The sequence below is a fragment of the Narcine bancroftii genome, chromosome 3 (genome assembly GCF_036971445.1).
Source record: "Narcine bancroftii isolate sNarBan1 chromosome 3, sNarBan1.hap1, whole genome shotgun sequence".
NCBI lineage: Eukaryota > Metazoa > Chordata > Chondrichthyes > Torpediniformes > Narcinidae > Narcine > Narcine bancroftii.
This window is the reverse complement of record NC_091471.1, coordinates 156,438,660-156,456,179: the sequence shown is the minus strand read 5'-3', so window position 1 is coordinate 156,456,179 and position 17,520 is coordinate 156,438,660. Positions and strand designations below refer to the sequence as shown.

Here is a 17,520-nt window from a genome sequence, read left to right as displayed (position 1 = left end):
AGTGGGATCAAGAGCGCCTCAAGCCTGAAGTCTTCCAAACACAAATCGGTTACAGTGAGTAGCCATAACCACATTTGGCATGGTTGCCATAATGGTGGACAGATTCAGGCGGCCCAACCCACTCATGTTTGATAGAAATGTGGGAGAAAACTGGCGTATCTTTGAATAGGAATATGATATATTCATAGCAGCAGCACATAGCGACAAGCTTGTCCGTACCAGGGCGTACATTCTGCTAAACTCGGTGGGCTATGAAGCTATTGAAAGGGGGAGGCCGTTGTGTATGCAGGCGAAGTGCATGACAGGAACCTCATTACCAGCCTGTCTGAGTTGACAGAGGAGCCCGAATGTTTAAAGCATAAATTCAGAGAAATGCGCAACCCTCAGGGTTGACAATGGAAAGGCACAAATTCAACATGAGAGATCACAAGCCTGGCGAGTCGATACACTCATACATCAGCGATTTAAAAATCTGAGTGAAAATCTGCAATTTCACCACGCTTGGCAACAAACTAATTAAAGACAGAATGGTCTGTGGTATTTGCGACGATAATATGCGAAGGCGCTCCTGCGAGACAGTGAACTGACACTAGCAAAGGCCATCACAATGTGTTTGGCTTATGAAACTACTGAGGAAAACAGTAAAAGGCTGGCCTCTCCACAACAACAGGCCACAAGCATCGATGCGATACAGGCGGGACCGGCAAGCAGACAGTGATTGGAGGTTAGAAGGAAGAGCCAGCCAAGCCAGTCAGGCCACCCCACACCCAGGACCGTTTGTGGCAATTGTAGAGGAGACTATATACCAAAAAGACAGATATGCCCAACTTGCCAACAGTGCAGGAAGTTGGCAAATCCAGACAGCAGACCACTGCACAGACCAGACCCAGGAGGACCATCAACTATTTGGAATCAGAGCAGAGAGGAAGCGACCTCGACAACCAGTACTTCGTCGATGGGCTCACCACAAGGACGGAAGGCAACACAACAGAAACCCGCATCAGCGGTAACAACGTGGCTTCATGTCCAGAGAAGTCAACGGCAAGACAACCGAGATGAAAGTCGACACCAGGGCCAAATGCAATGTCATGTCACTGAGGACATTCAAAATAGGGAGGAATAGATGACATCATCCTCCCAGTAAGAGAGCCACCCGCATCTCAAACCAACCCAAACAAATCGGCAATTTTGGATTTGGAACGAGCCCGGGATCAACGCGATCCTCCACCCCCCGGGTAACCACAGGAGAAGAGATGGACGATGCCCTTGAGACCATGGACAGTAGAGACAATCAGGACAAGTTGTCTCAACCCTCCACATCAGCGGAGGGCTATTACAAAACATGCGTTCGGCGTGTCTGTGAGCTGAACCCAAAATACTGGGACTGAACTGGGTTGATGTATATATTGTAGCGCTAGTGAAAGTTATATATGTTCACTGTATCATACGGTGGGGGGAGCTCAAGAAAGGAAACGCAGACAGCTTCTGCCATGGCTGCTCTGTACCAATGCAATCACATTGCAGGTAACGCACTCGCAACAGCACATCGCGCATGCGCAAATACCACGTTCGTTGTCTCGAGAATGAGCAGGGAGGAGTCGCTCCACTGTGAGCTTGTTCTCCCCCTACCCTGTTCACCGAGTTTGGTTGTTTTCAGTAAAGTCTCTTGTTTGTTTTACCTCATTAGCCGAGTTATTAAGCACACAATAACGACCAACTAAGGCGTGAAAAGCGTTTTAGCAATGGAAACCTAGAGTTTACACTCTCCCCCCTTCCCCAGCTTGTCGTTTCGAAATAGTTCCACTTCGCTCTGGTGCTTTTTGTCCGTCGCGGACACCGTGAAGGTTAGAACCCTGGGATATGAGCAACGGGGGCACGTTGTTCCGGGTCGGACCGGGACCACAAGCGCACCATGGCCGCCAGGAACAACAACAAGTTGCCCAGTAACTTGCCCCAGTTGCAGAACCTCATCAAAAGGGACCCGCGCTCCTACACGGAGGAGGTGAGTGGCGGCGCAACGTGACAAACTCGCGGCTTGCCCTGGTCCAACCAGGATGCAATGGGTGAATGCACCGCAAGGCCCTGCATTCTCGCCGCCGTGACTCAAAGATAAACGCACAGTTTTAAAATGGTCCTCACCGAACTTCGAACACGTGATCCAAGCCTTTGTTGTTGGCGTAGTTTTGACTACTGATCCCGGTTGCAAGTCCGTAGAATGCCATCTCACGTTAACTGCCCATGAAGATTTGGGATGTCACCAGCTCCAGACTTGTTTCAGTGCTTTCAAATCTTCAGTGAGCATCCACATAGCGCCTTGGTCTTGGGAAATCTGGCTACAAACGTGGTATCTCTCGCCCATCTCCACTGGTTTCAGCAGTTGGCTTGGTCGTCGTAGTCCGAGGGGTTACTTTATGTGCTGAATGAGTCGATGTCTGGTATTTCCAGAGTGTTGCGCCTGAAGCCCGTTTTGCTGCAGACCGAGTTCTCACTATTTTAAATTATTCGTTCTAGTGATTTACAAGAAAGTTCGTGCCCTTGAGTCCCACACTGCAAGGTTGCAGTCAACATTTTAGAAGTTTGAATCCTACCAATTGCCCATGGTCTGAGGCAAATCTCTGCTGATCACTTTAAATTTTGAATAGGACTTTTCCTTCACTCCTGGGCATGTCCTAGATTGGGAGACCAGAATCTGATCTTATCAACAACATTGGTCAAACCATTTAAATAATATCATTAATAATATGTTCGCCGAAAGTCCTTTGAATTGGATAGCATTGGAAATATTGGTCTGACCTTGTGAAATGACATAACGTGCAGTAATCAATCTCTGAATTTTGAATGCTCTATTACTTTTTGATTATTATCTGCTCTTTCAAATATTTTATTTTTATTCATTTAAGAGCAATTTAGTACACTGTTATTTAGCTGTGCCATTGACATCAATGGAATGAATTTTGGAGGAGAGTAAATGTACAAATTGGGTTTAGTGCTATTGATTGGGGTAAACAAAATAACCTTTGCTCTCTACTAATTGATCACGCTCTGTAAAGCTACATCTTTGTGCTTTTGGACTAGGTCTACTGGTCTGCTTCTATCACTTTATCTTGGTGCATGCGACAATAACTTGAACTGATACAGGTCCAAAACTGGTTCTTCAACCCACTGAACTATGCTGACCACTAAGCACCGATTTAAGTTTAAAGTTATATGTCACAAAATATATCAGGCAGTGAGAAGTATTTTTCTAAGAGCAAACTGATAGGTGATTGTCACATTTGTGGCCCGAAATGTGAAGTTAATAAAACATTAAACACAAGTTTATCAGGTAAACTTCTCTGTGCCTTTATTCTCCGGTTTCCTTTGTTCTCCTGCTTGTGTTCTTATCTCCCTCTCATACCACGTGACTTCCGGTACATCTCATACATATTCATTATCATGACATCCCTCCTTTAATCAGAAATAAACTTTACCTTCACTTACCAATATCTCTCGGAAACTTACAAACATCGTAACTAATGGTAATACTATAACTCAACTACATAAAATTTACTTCCTACAGCACTCATACATGCACTTTATGATATAAGATTAAATACTGTCCCAAAGTTCTTATTAAAACTATGGCACAAAGTCTTCGTATCGTTTGGGCACTTTCCAGTTTCGTTTCGGCCTGCCTGCAATATTGTCGTCGCTTCTCGGTTGGTCACTCTCAGCGTCGGCAATACTGCTCGCCACGGCTTCGAGTGTTTCTGGCGCTCTATTCACTTCATCAGGAGTGCTAGTAACTGCCTCTGGAACATCATCAGGTCTCTCAGTTTCAGCATCTCGCATTGGCCTTTCAACCTCTTCACTCGATGTATCTCTGGACTGGTACCTTTTTACACCTGATACATTTCTCTTATACAGGACTCCAGTCGGAGACTTGACTGTCACCATACTGCCACTTCTGGATACGACAGTATAGGGTTGATGGTAATAAGGTGTGTCAAGCTTACCACCAGTTTCATGCCTCACTAGAACATTATCTCCTGGCATGATGTCTGAGTACTTGGCTCCACGTTTCGAATCTGTGTACAGCTTTGCTGCACCTTTCTTTTCAGCATCGTGGTCCCTCATCTCCTGGTCGTCTCGGATTTCCTTTATTTCTGGCATTTTTGTGCGGATTTTTCTCCCAAAAAATGCTTCTGCAGGACTTTTTCCAGTGGTTGCATGAGGCGTTGCTCGATAGACAGCCATATAAGATAGCAATGCTTCTCGCCAATTTTGTCCTTCTGCGTGTGCAATTCTCAATCGTTTTTCAATGGACTGATTTTGTCTCTCTACTTCTCCATTGGCTTGCGGCCATTTCGGAGTTACTTTATGATGGTGGATACCTGTGGTCCTCATGTATTCCGCAAATGTCTCTGAAATGAATTGTGGACCATTGTCAGAGTATAATGTAACAGGTAATCCATATCTTGCGAATATCTCTGCTAACGCTTGTATTGTTTTTTCAGTGGTTGTGGACTTCAACACCACGTACTCATAGTATCTGCTGTAGTAATCTATCACTACCATAACTGATTCACCCGTCGGTAAAGGTCCAAGAAAATCAACAGCTATGTCGATCCATGGTCCTGTCTGAAGTTGCGTACTCCGGATCGGTTCTGGCGGATTACTCCTACTTGTGATTTGACATCCGTGACAAGTTTTAACAAATTTCTCTGCGTCTTTATCACAACCTGGCCACCATACCTTGGTCCTGAGGTTTTGCTTGGTACCAACAATACCTAGGTGTCCTTCATGCGCTAAGGATACGATCTTCGGTCTCAATCTTTGTGGTATCACCAATCTGCAACCTCTTAATACACACTGTCCAATGCAACAAAGTTCGTCTCTAATGGGAATGTAAGCCTTGTGAGTACACTTGTCCCATTGTCCACTCTGTATGCATTCTCTTACTTCCATGAGTTCTGGATCACGTTCGTATTCTCTCTCAACTTCCTTCGTAGTCACAGCTTTCGGTGTCGCCTGAATAGCTACGAAGCGTACAAAGCTCTCTGTTTCTGTTCCCAATTCTGACTTGGATTGTGGACCTCCATCCTTCACCAATCTGGACAGCGGATCAGCAATGTTTGTTTTCCCTGCAATGTGGATTACTTTATATTTGTAGGGTTGTAGTCTGAGTACCCATCTCTCTATTCTGGCACATGGTTTGGATCTAGGTGCATAGATCACCTCTAATGGCTTATGATCTGTGATGAGTTCAAATTCAATGCCGTATAAATATGCATGGAACCTCTCACAGGCCCATACAAGTCCGAGTGCTTCTTTCTCTGTCTGAGAGTATCTTCTTTCCACATCTGATAACGATCTGCTGGCATAGGCAATGATTCTTGGTCCTCCATCATGCATCTGGACCAACACGGCTCCTAAACCAACCGGGCTGGCATCCGCTATGACTTTGGTTGATGCCGCCGGATCGTAATATCCAAGAGTTTTTGCATCTGTCAGGCTTTGCTTCAGCGCTGTGAACGCTTTCTTCTGCTCAGATCCAAAATGAAATGGTACACCTTTCTTGGTTAGTTTCCTTAGTGGTTCTGCCACTGTAGCGAAATTAGGAATAAACTTTGCACAAAAATTGACCAATCCCAGGAAACTCCTCACCTCTGTTGCGTTCTGAGGTGCACGTGCCTCTGCAATAGCTTTCACCTTGGCCTCTGCAGGGTTTAGTCCTTCCCGTGTAAGTCTGTGTCCCATGAAATCCATTTCTGACACACCGAACTGGCACTTGTTTCCATTCACGGTAAGGCCTGCCTCCTGTAGTCTAGATAGTACACGCCTCAACCGTTTGTCATGCTCTTCCTTCGTTGGTGCATGGACTATGATGTCGTTAGAAATGTTGGCAACTCCAGGAATGCCTTGAATCACACGATGGATTTCATACTGGTAGATCTCCGAAGCTGCATTAATTCCAAATGATAGTCTCTTGTAACGATACAATCCACAGTGAGTCACAAATGTAGTTACATTTCGGGAACCTGGATCCAGCTCTAATTGATAATAGCCCCATTTCAGATCAATTTTTGAGAATATCTTGCTGGTAGTTAGTTCTTGAAGCATTTCCTCCACTGTTGGTATAGGGTGTCGTTCTCTAATTATAGCTTCATTGGCCATTCTCATGTCAACACATAGTCTTATGTCACCCTTTGGTTTGGGCACAATCACTACGGGACTGACCCATTGTGTCGAATGTTCCACCGGTTCAATAATGTCTTGTTCGATCAATTCTTTAATTTTGGCTTCGACTTTCCCACGAAGTCCAAACGGAGTTCGGCGCATTGGTTGTGCCTTGGGTTTGACCGTTTCATCTACCGCTAGCTTCAATTGTCGACCTTTCAGCTTTCCTACTCCTTGGAAGACTGCGGGGAATTCTTGCTTCATATCCTCGTATGACTGAATTGAATTGACACAAGCTCCAATATGAAGTATTGCCAGGTCTTGCGCTATGCTTCTACTCAGCAATGGTTCTCCCCTCTCTTCTATGACCATAAACTCTGCTTCGGTGTACTTTTCTCCAGCTTCAACAATTGCAGTAAAACATCCAATGGTCTGCAATGCCTTTGTTGCTGTATATGGATACAGTTTCTTGGAACACTTCTTTGAGGTACAGATGATCTTTTTCCTTTTCAACTTCTCCCATAAATGTCGATCCATCACATTACTGTCACTGCCTGAGTCTACAATGACCTGCACTGTCACTCCATCAATGATCACTGGGACCTTCTCATGATGTACTTCATTCAACGTAAGTTGGTAACAACTCTGTTCCTCCTGGGTATCATCATCGTCACCGTCTATCTGGCGAATGGTATCTTTCTTTCCAGGATACTTTCCTTTCCCCCAGACTTTGCCTTTGGAAGTTGTACTCTTCCTCTTCTGGTCTGCATTGGACTTGCTTTTGCACTTCTTTGCAAAGTGGTCCTTACCTCCACACTTTCTGCAAATTTTGCCTTTGGCCGGGCAATATGGGTCTTTTCCAAAGTGACCTCGGTTTTCACATCGATAACACTCCACGTCATGTGTCGGCGTATATCTTGGCTGATTATGGCGATGTGAGAGCCTCTTAATTTGCTGGCTTGAGTTGTCTTTCAGGGTCATGGTATGAAATTGCCCTTCAACAGCCTCTAATGCAGCAGCAATGGTTAAAGCATCAGTGAGTTCCAACTCACTCCCTCTTTCCAGTAGACGTCTTCTGAGTTTATCTGATCTGCAGTGCTGTACGACTTGATCCAATAATTGGTTGTCCAAATCAGCTGGCATGTAATTGCATCCAACAGCTAGCTGGCGTAGTCTCGTCACGTATAACGTCTGGCCATTTTCTTGTCTCGTTCTCCGAAACAAATGGCGTTGAAATGTAGCATTCGGTGTCACTACATAGTGTGTATTTAATGCATCTACTGCTTTCCGGTACTCATCCTTTCTTCCAGTATTCAAAAGTGTCTTAAACGTTTCCCGAACTGAGGGTCCTGCAGTGAAAAGAAGTAATGCCCATCTCTGCACTTTTTGTTCAACTGTACCGGTATCTAGAAATAGGCCACGACTGTCGGCGTAGGATTCAAATTCTTCCAGCCATGCCTTCCACTTCACACTTACAGTGCTTGCATCACCCGTTGGGTCAAAATGAGCAATTCCACTATGTGTTAGAAAGTCACCGTCTGCACCAGCCATGAGGAAATATTCCAGCCCCAAAAGTACTGAGACAAAGAGAAAATTCTTATCATCTTGAAGTTGTCTGTAATCCTCTGTAATCTTGTTTAGTCTTTAATTTTCTTCAAGCTTCTTTCATCCTCGTCGCCAATGTCACATTTGTGGCCCGAAATGTGAAGTTAATAAAACATTAAACACAAGTTTATCAGGTAAACTTCTCTGTGGCTTTATTCTCCGGTTTCCTTTGTTCTCCTGCTTGTGTTCTTATCTCCCTCTCATACCACGTGACTTCCGGTACATCTCATACATATTCATTATCATGACAGTGATCACTAACATTCATACAGCCATGTAAAGAGGATAGGAATACAATGAAAAGAATATCACTTCGTATCAAGCAAAGGGAGTACAATAGCACTGTTATGGGGTTCATTCAGGAGCCTGATGGCTGTGGGGCAAGAACTGCATTTAAACCCGTTGATGTGTGCTTTCACACTCTTAAGCATTCTCCTGATGGAAGGATGGAGAAGAAATTGTGTGTGGAATGTTTGTGTAAGTTTATTATAATCTGACAGTTCACATAGAGCTAGGTGAAACAGCTTTTTTCCAGACCATAGTGCACCCATGTACACACAATACACCACACACAATAATCACATCTAGACATAAAGATGTAAAATAAATATGCATAAATATTTTGAAATAATTTACTCAATTACATGATTACACAATTATATCACTCTCACAGCCTGTGGGAAGAAATTATTTCTCAGCCTAGCAGTCCTAATATTGATGCTCCAGTAACTCCTTCGAGGTGGTAGTAGGTCAAAAGATGCTGTGTGATGGATAGAAAGTATTCTCAATGGTTCTTTGAGCCGTATTTAAGCAATGCTCTTGGTAAATGTCAATAGAGGAAAGGGACAACCTAGTGATGATTCTCTGTATTGACTGCTGGTCTGATGCTTTGCAATAACCATGCCACATTATGATGCAGCCAGACAGGACATTCAATCATGCTCCTGTAGTGTCAAGATGGGGGATGGTATCCTTATCCTCTTTAGGAAAGGTGGGGACTGCTAAGCTTTCTTGACTAATGTTGTGGGTCCAGGATCAGTCATCCATTATATGTACACCAAGGAACTTAGTGCTTTCCACTCTCTTCATGACAGAGACATTGATGGGTAGTAGAGAGTAGTCAATCTTTGTCCTCCTGAATTCCAGAGACACCTCCTTTGTCTTGTCCATGTTGAGATCTGGGTTATTATTCTTGCACCATTTTATGAGCCTCCCAACCTCCTCTCTGCCAAGTATTGTATCATTCCCAAATTTGATTATTCTGTTTCTACTAAATCTGGCAGTGCAGCCATGAGTCAGCAATGTCAACAGTATGTTAGCTTGAGACTTTGCTACGAACAGAGACTGATAATTTTCCTGTATCCATCTCATCATCATAATTGACTTCCCAGCCTACCTCTGTGGTATTGTTGCCATTTTTGAAGATAGAATTGGAATGGTATTTAGCTGTATAGTCCTGGTTATAGAGGGAATATTGCAGGGGACTAAATCAAGGGTCCGGTTTCAGAAGGGGGTGCTGCTACCTCGGTCCAAAACTTGGGAAATGAGTTTGCTGGAGACTATGGTATTCAAATGGAACTGTAGTCTATGAAAATTGATCTCCTTGGCATCCAGATATTCCAGGGCTGAGTGGTGAGCCAGGGATCCAACAATGCTGTCTTGCAGGCTTGAGTTAAGTGAGCCATGATCAGCCTCTCCAAGCACTCTTGATGGTGGATGCCAAAGCTACTGGGCAGTAGTCATTTATTATGTTTTTTCTTATGTTAGTTATGCTAATCTAATATTAGTCCTATTTCAAGTAAACTATTTTAATAATCACTAGAATGGTGAACCCTTGGCTTTAAAATGATGATTAAAAAAATGATACTTTTTCGTATTTCCACCCTTCTCGTTATAAACTACTATCAATATAAATTTTAATAGATTAAAGATTTTGAAAACTGATTTCTCCTCAAAATCTGAAACCATTTTGATGTAGAATTTATTTACTGTGAATGAACCTTATTCTACCGGCATGGGTGTAAAATGAAAAGATTGGATCCTAACTTGCACCAGCCTTTCCCCATCATCCCCGTGCCACTGCCTTGCCATGACTCCAATTCTTCTTGTATTTACTATTTCTATGTTCAAAGTCATCCATGAGCTTACCCACTGCATCTCATAGTGTTCTGGTCACCCAGCTATAATTGAAAGGAGTGCAGAAGAAGTTCACAAGGATTGGAAGGCTTGAGTTATGGGGAAGATAGAATAAACGAGTCTTTATTCCCTGGAACATTCAGCACGATAACAGGCCATTTTGGCCCACAAGTCCATGCATGCTGCCCTGTTTATGCCCCATTAACCTAGACACCCCAGTACATTTTGAACGGTGGGAAGAAACCAGAGCCCCCAGAGAAAACCCACGCAGACACAGAGAGAACATACAGAAAACTCTTCACAGACAGCATGGGATTCGAACCCCAGTCCGATCCAGTTCGCTGGCACTGTAAAGGCGTTGTGCTAGCTACTATGCCTCCAACATTGAAGGCTGTGGGGTGACCTTGTATAGATTTATATCTTGAGGCGCATGGATAGAGTGAATGCTCACAGTCTTTTTCTAGAGTAGGTGGTATTAGAAGCCGAGGGCATTGGTTTAAAGGTGAGAAGGAAGAGGGTGGTTTGTATCTGAGCCTTCTTGCCAAAGGAATCAATTGAAGTAAGTAAAATTATGATATTTAGAAGACACTTGTACAAACGAGCTTAGGAAAGAGGGAAATCCCTTGTTGAGAAGGGAAATCCTTGGAGATGTTTCTCTAAAGAAGGATATCATGGCAATAGACCAGCGAGGGGCTCAACGGCTGAAGGGCCCACATTGGCTGTGGGTTGCTGGCGACTTGCAGTCAAAGACCCACTCAGGCTCTGAGCTGCAGGAACCAGGATTCGAGAGGGAGATGAGGGCAAGAAAAGTTCCTGAAGGGCCTTGGGCTAAGAAAGCTTCCTGTCCATGTCAGAGGTTTGGATTTGTAGCTTGGGTTGTCGATGGATTGAATTGGATTCTGGGCATCTGCAGAGGCTGCGGGAGTGCTGGAAGTGAATCCACAGACACTCAGTGACTCAAAAGGGACTCTCTTTTGCTTTTATTCTCATTTTTAGAGGTGCGAGCAATCCCGTTGATGACTCTTTGCTTGCCTTTACGGCAGACAAAAATTGAGTATATAGTGTATATTTATAGTGTATTAATACATAGCAAAGGAAGATTTGAACCTTTGACACGGACCAAATGCCAGCAGATGAGACTAGTCCAGATTCATCAAGCATTGATGAGTTGGGTAGAAGGGTCTTTTCCTGGTGTATTGCTCTATGACTCTATTACATTTCTACTTCTGGCCACTTGCACACCTGAGATTTCCATCACGTCGTCATTTGCAATGGGCCTTCAGGTACCAAGGTTCAAAGGGTAAAATTTTCTCTTCGCTCTTCTGCTTTGACTGTTCTTTTTCTGAAATAAAATTGCCCAGCTTTTGGTTCTGCTGTTCTTGTCTCTCTTTGTGAAAATTAGATCATGTTTGATAACTCTAATGAAGAAAACTTGCAATGTTTATGACATTAAAAACAAGTATTTGTCGCTTTACTGCAGAATCTCAGGCATGGTTTTCAATTTTTACTTGGTTGTAGTGTCTGCCAAAAAATCGGGCAGATGCTTGCAGGAGACCTGAAAAACAGCAGATGTTGGCATCTAATGCAAAAAAAAATAGCTGGAGAAACTCGGAAGGTCAGGTGGCATTTGCGAAGGGGAAGAGGCTGAGACCCTGCTTTGGTATGAACGTGTGATGGGAGATGGCCAGGAAAAAGGTGCGAGGATTGGGGATTTGATAAAGGATGTGATGCGTGGAACTGGATAAGGAAGGGATGTTGAGTGGATGGGAACAGTAGAGGAATGATTAGGGGACTCAGTGAACAATGTGTGTGGGTGGGAGGCAGCTCTTCCAGCTGAGGCAGAGATTTGCATGCACCTCCCCCAATGTTGTCTACTGCTATGGTTCTGGCCTCCTCTACCTCACTGCTGAACACCTGGACTCTGTAGAAAGGCCATTTTGACTCTTCTTCTCAACTCCCCTACACTCCCAGGAAATGTTTGTGAGTTTCTTCCCTCCTCCCCTACTTGATTCTTTCAACGTACTGTCTCTTCACCTCCTACTGTTCACACCGGGCCACTAACCCTCCTTTATTCGGTTCCACGCATCGCCTTTCTTTCTGACCAAATTCCATAATCTGGAGCCCAGTATTGTCTTCACATCACCTCCCACCCTATGTCCCTCCCCCACCTGGCTCCATTTGTCCATCAAGCCCTTCCTCACACGAGCCTACCTATTGCTTGCCAGTTTCTGCCTCACTCTTCTCTTGCCACATAAATCTGGCTTTCTCCAATTTACACTCTCATTCCTCATGCAAGGTCTTAATCTGCCTGACCTGCTGAGTTCTCCCAGCAATTAGTTTTTTTTTGGCTTATAAGAGAAGCTAAATAAAAACATTAGTGAAGGTCTTCAATGTAAAGATAACATGGTGGATAATGGAAAGGTAAGATTCTGAAATGTATAATTTTGCATATCATTTTGTTTAAACTGTGATTTTTACTATATTAGAATTCTACTTGCTGCAACAAATGTCAGAAGTTTATTGTGATTTTATGTGAATCCAAAGAACATGCGACTGTACACTGAAAACGACTTGAGTTCGCTCTGAGAGTAATGCTTATAAAACTTTCCTCATGAGGCATGTGTTCCTTGTACAGAACAATTTAAATTACTTTGACAAAATATTTTCCTCTCTTGCTCAGTTTCTACAGCAGTTTAATCACTACCACTCCAATGTGCGTATTTTCAAGCTACAGCCAGACAAACCAAGTAAAGAACTTTCTGAATTGGTGATGTTTCTTGCACAGGTAAATTTTCTTCAGCAATGCATGTAAATGTGCCTGATATTTGACTGAGAACCTTTTAAATATTATTTTTCATGAAAGTTGGCTCGCTGGGATGTTTTGAACCCTAACCGAAATTTATTAAGGTAATGAAAGCTGCCTTACTGTGAAATTTTGTAATTCTTTCGTCATGGTGAGAAAGGTAAAAATAGTATTTATCATCAAAATTAAGTGCCTAACTATCTTCCTCTCATTTCATTCAAGGTTGCACATTGTTACCCAAATGAACTGACTAACTTTGCCCAAGAATTGAAAGAGCTTCTTTCCTCTCACCACACGATTCTGGACTCAGACTTGCGGATGGTAAGCCAATCATTTCCAATATTATTGTTTAGCATTCTTTTTAAAAACATATTGTTTTAATGTTTTGTTGAATAATTGAGCCACTTTAGCTCTGTGATATTAATATACATTTTCAATCTGTGAGATGTTTTTCAACATTTAATTGGGTGTAGGGTTCTGAAAGGGTTAAAAGAATTCCTGCATTTCTTCGCAGCACAGATGTTTGACATAAAGATCTATTCAGGATATTCAAGGGTTTTGCTTTTAAATAAATAGTGAATGCAGATTCTTTTGGGGTCTGACCTGATGGTGTAATTTGTCCAATATTTAATTGGCCGATATAATATCTGCTTTTTTTACTTACATTTCTTCATGTTAGAAATGAATAAATTGAACATTTACTAAGAGCTGAAATACTTAACGTACATTGTTAATAATAGGATCGGGTGGCCTATTTTGTGGCTTGGTATTGGCGGTCACAGTAGATGATCTGATGTACAGCATTTGTAAAAAGAATGGACAGGCATTTATGACCATAATTTGTTACACTAGGGGGAGCATGGTGAAAATCAACAGCAGATCAAAGCAGATAATAATAAACAATAACCTGTTTTACCTGACATCCAACTACAGGTGAAGTTGAGTTTCTTTCTCTTTGTCTTCCATAGTAGCTGGAATAGTTTTGTTCCTTTTTTCAGAGGCAACTCTAGCACATCAGCATTGGGCCACAGACAAATGTCCCTGGAAATTGGATATCAGCCTTCCCTCTTGGTTGGTTGACAGTGTCGAAAGAACCTATGAAAAAGGATCACAAACATGAAACAGTTTGTTCATTGTGTGATATCTTTGATCTCAGTGCATTAATTTTATGTGTTTCCTTTAATTTTCATTTAGACATTTTGTAAAGCTTTGATTTTATTAAGAAACAAGAACCTGTTGAATCCAACAAGTTTGCTGGAATTATTCTTTGAACTCTTGAGGTGTCAAGACAAACTTTTGCGAAAGGTATGATACTTATGCTGTTTCAAACCTACTGCAAGTGCGGATATTTTGATCATCCCGTACCTTGACGTACTCCTTTTTATATTATCAGACCCTGTACTTGCACATCGTGACTGACATTAAGAATATCAATGCCAAACACAAAAACAACAAAGTGAACACAGTGAGTAACTTGAATACTTAATAAAGCAACACTTCTCTTCTCTTGGTTTTGAGTTTATGTACAAAAAGGTGTTATAAATATTGTAAAGCAATAATGCTGCATTGTGCCAGAAACTCAAATGAATAAGCCCTCACCCTCACTCCCTCTAATGAAGGAACCATGCAGTGTGATTTGTATTTTTCTCAGTCAATAATTTAATGCCCTGAAGTAAATGATTTAAATCCATCTGACATACCAGTAATTGAATTATTTTCTTCAAAATATAAAAAATCTAAAATGTTTAGAACAAAAACACAAGGATCATGTTCTGAAACGTGGTAGAACTGAAATATACTGTTCTAAATGACTATATTTGCAACAGCAATTTAGCTATAATTTGTTCGTTGCCTAAAAAAGGCTGTCAAATTTTGTGGAGAGATGGTTTTATGAGGTCGTTTAGAATGACCTCATAAAACCATCTTCAAAAAGGTGAAGATGGCGGCATTGCCAGAACCACTGTAGTGACAGTGCCGCCGCTAATGCGGATCCACGGCGAGCGAGGAAGTGGAGATGCAGCGCTCCTGCGGACACCAGCCGCCCAGTCGACTGCTGTTGGCTCTGCTTAGGACTTGAACGGCCTGTTGAAGGCACCGACAGTGGTTTTAGTTGAAGTCCTGCAACCACGGGTCTGCGTGTCTCATGGGGATGCCTATTAATTGGCAGCAGCCACGCGGTGCTGCAAACTCCGGGGAAGCGGAGGATGGGATGATCACATACCAGCTGAGAGGAGAAGTGGTGGAGACAACCCGTGGGGATGGTGACCACGGTGGCGAATCATTGAGGGGGCTCTGCGGCTCATGGACCAGTGCGTGCGGCGGGCTGCTGGCGACTTGAGGTGATGAATCCGTGGAAGGTGTGGGCTGTTGGAAACTGCTGTCGGGAGACTTGCGGCAGGCTGCGGACTGCTGGAGACTGGCTCAAATTGGCTGGAGGGGTACGATGTATCGGAACCAGGATGCGAGGAGGTGCCGAGAGCACTGAAGGGTCTCTGGATGTGTCGGAGGTTCGGATCTGGAGCTCGGGTCGCCAATGATTTGGACTGGACTCTGTGTGGCTGCGGGGGCTGCGGAAGTGCTGGAGGTGAATCTGTCGATACGGTGACTCTTTTGCTTCTCTCTCTAACTGTAAGTCTGACTGAAGGAGGCGCTTCGGCAATTCCCGCCAGTGGCGAATCCGTCTGCCTTGTGGCAGGCAAAAAGAAATTTCAGGTAATCTGACACTTTTATTGCTGTCAATAAATTTAATCTTGAATGTTGCAACATACTTTGCATCCTGCCTACTACTTGTTCAGAAGACTCCTTGGAATACCAGATGCAATAGGCTTCATCTGGAATGTAAATGGGAAGCACAGGTCCAAGTTTTGTAGATTCAAGAGAGATTTTAGTTAATTCTAACAGATAAATAATGGGTCTTTTATGAGTTAAGCTTGGAATACTTGTTTTTTTATAATTTTTGTATTGTTGAATTGAAAAGTGATTCAATTCACGCCAGATTATTGCTAAATTATTAATTAATTATTGATTTTTACGTGGGAGCAAGGCTGAGTGGAATTTGGAGGGCTAAATCAGAAGGTGTCCAGTTATGATGGAGTACAGCTACTCGGGCAGTAATTTTGTATGATCTTCTAGCCTGCCTGACGCTTGCAATCAGACATAAAAGAGATGTTTCCAAACTGGAGCCAATGGGCTTGAATATTGTCCTACTCCTTTGTCAAACAGCAAGCAAAAATATTCAATTGCCACCCCCCCAAACCAAGGTCCTCCATTTAATCCAGTTTACAGATCTCTGCCTCTTGATTTTTCACAGCCCTGCACTCGTGGAAATTTCAAAAATATTAAATTGCTTTTTCCACAGCCTCAGTAAATGTGAGGTCATCCACTTTAGAAGAAAAAAATAGAAACAGACTTAAGCTAAATTCCACCGAGGGACCAGAGATGCAGTTATGTGACAAAAGAACATCTGTGTACCAAGAACATTTAATCTTCCTGCTTGTTTTGGTTACAGACTGTCAGAGGCCTAGCCTTGATGCAAAATAAACCATTGTATTCAAAGTGATAAGCTGAAAATTACGTTATTCGATAGAAGCCTAGCTTGCTTGCTTATCTTTCTTACTGTGCTGGGAATGGGTACTTGGGTAAGCAGTTTTTGGGTAATATAAGCCATGGTCCCACTGCTGAAGTTTGAGACTCTCCTAGAGGTGGCAACATCTCTCAGCAAGAAGAAGAACTTCTAGAGTCCAACCAAAGTCCCAGTCGGGGGAGGTGGAGAATCTGCCAGCGGCGCCCCAACAAGCAACTACAAGTGTGCGGTTGTTGCCTTGCTTCGGCAGTTGGGACCAGTCCAGGCGTTGATAAGTATAATTGGGAAGGGGTTGCATATTGTAGTTTGAAATCAGCTTTTGAATTTGTAATAAACATTTGTATTCACTGAACTGCTCTCGGTGTGGGTGTCTATTTTCTTTCGGTAGCTCAAACACGGTGACCAATCTAAAACGAACAAAGTGAGAGGTACAAGTTTACCCAGGATATAAGCCCTCTTCAGAAAATGATCCAGGTAGATAATGTTGTTTGGGAGAGGGTGTGGCGACAGGGACACTCCAATGATCCTCTCTGACATTCTTATGGTCCTGTGGATTGACTTCTGATCCATTTCTCTGCAGCAAACAAAGAAGGATGACATAATGGTAGTCGGTAGCCTTGCCTGCTTCAGTCTTCTCAGGAAATGCAGGCCCTGTTGTGCCTTCCTGACAAGTGAAGAGATGCTGAGTATCCATGATTGGACACTAGTTAATTGAACTCCAAGGAACTTGGTGCTCTCCAGTTTCTTCACTACAGAACTGTTGATATGTAGTGGAGGATGGTCATTCCTGGTCCTCCTGAGGTGCACAATTGTCTTCTTCGTCTTGCCCACGTTGAGACTAGGGTTGTTTCTCACGCGTCATACCACAAGATTTTTCACCTCTTTTTTTGGTAGTGCGACTCTTCGGTGTTGCTGATGGAGCCACTACTGTTGTGTTATCTGAGGGAATAAGAATGAGGAATTCAATTTGCAGACTGACCGTATACTGTTCTTGGCAATAAAATTGACAATTCCAGCTATAATTAAAAAATGGGATCAAGACAAGTGATGTACAGAACCGAAGAAGAGATGAAAAATATCAGAAATAAATGAGGAACAATTGACAATATCCAACTTACCAATAATCACAGGTTAGATTAGTAGTGAAGCTCCCGTTTTATTGGGAAAGGTTTTAATCAACATTTTTAGGTGGGCACCAAGTTTTGTTACCAGGGATGGCTACTCCAGCTACCAT

General features: G+C 42.9%; 2 protein-coding genes across 3 annotated transcripts in view; one reads left to right on the top strand and one right to left on the bottom strand.

Annotated features, from left to right (window-relative positions):
• Window positions 1-2,237, bottom strand: part of LOC138757736 (flavin reductase (NADPH)-like) — a 45,276-nt gene extending 43,039 nt beyond the window's left edge. The window contains exon 1 of the mRNA XM_069925500.1: window positions 2,140-2,237. Coding sequence (XP_069781601.1) covers window positions 2,140-2,222 — 83 coding nt within the window. The 5' untranslated portion in view covers window positions 2,223-2,237. The remainder of the gene's footprint in view (window positions 1-2,139) is intronic.
• The window catches only part of sdad1 (SDA1 domain containing 1), a 106,791-nt gene continuing 90,863 nt past the window's right edge, over window positions 1,593-17,520 (top strand). The window contains exons 1-5 of one of the 2 annotated variants that reach the window (XR_011353865.1): window positions 1,593-2,002; window positions 12,581-12,685; window positions 12,926-13,024; window positions 13,898-14,008; window positions 14,097-14,168. Coding sequence is in view for 1 of the 2 variants with exons in the window: in XM_069925499.1 (XP_069781600.1) it covers window positions 1,913-2,002; window positions 12,581-12,685; window positions 12,926-13,024; window positions 13,898-14,008; window positions 14,097-14,168 (477 nt within the window). In the remaining variant the exon portion in view is untranslated. The remainder of the gene's footprint in view (window positions 2,003-12,580; window positions 12,686-12,925; window positions 13,025-13,897; window positions 14,009-14,096; window positions 14,169-17,520) is intronic. The other variant, XM_069925499.1, reaches the window with a different exon arrangement.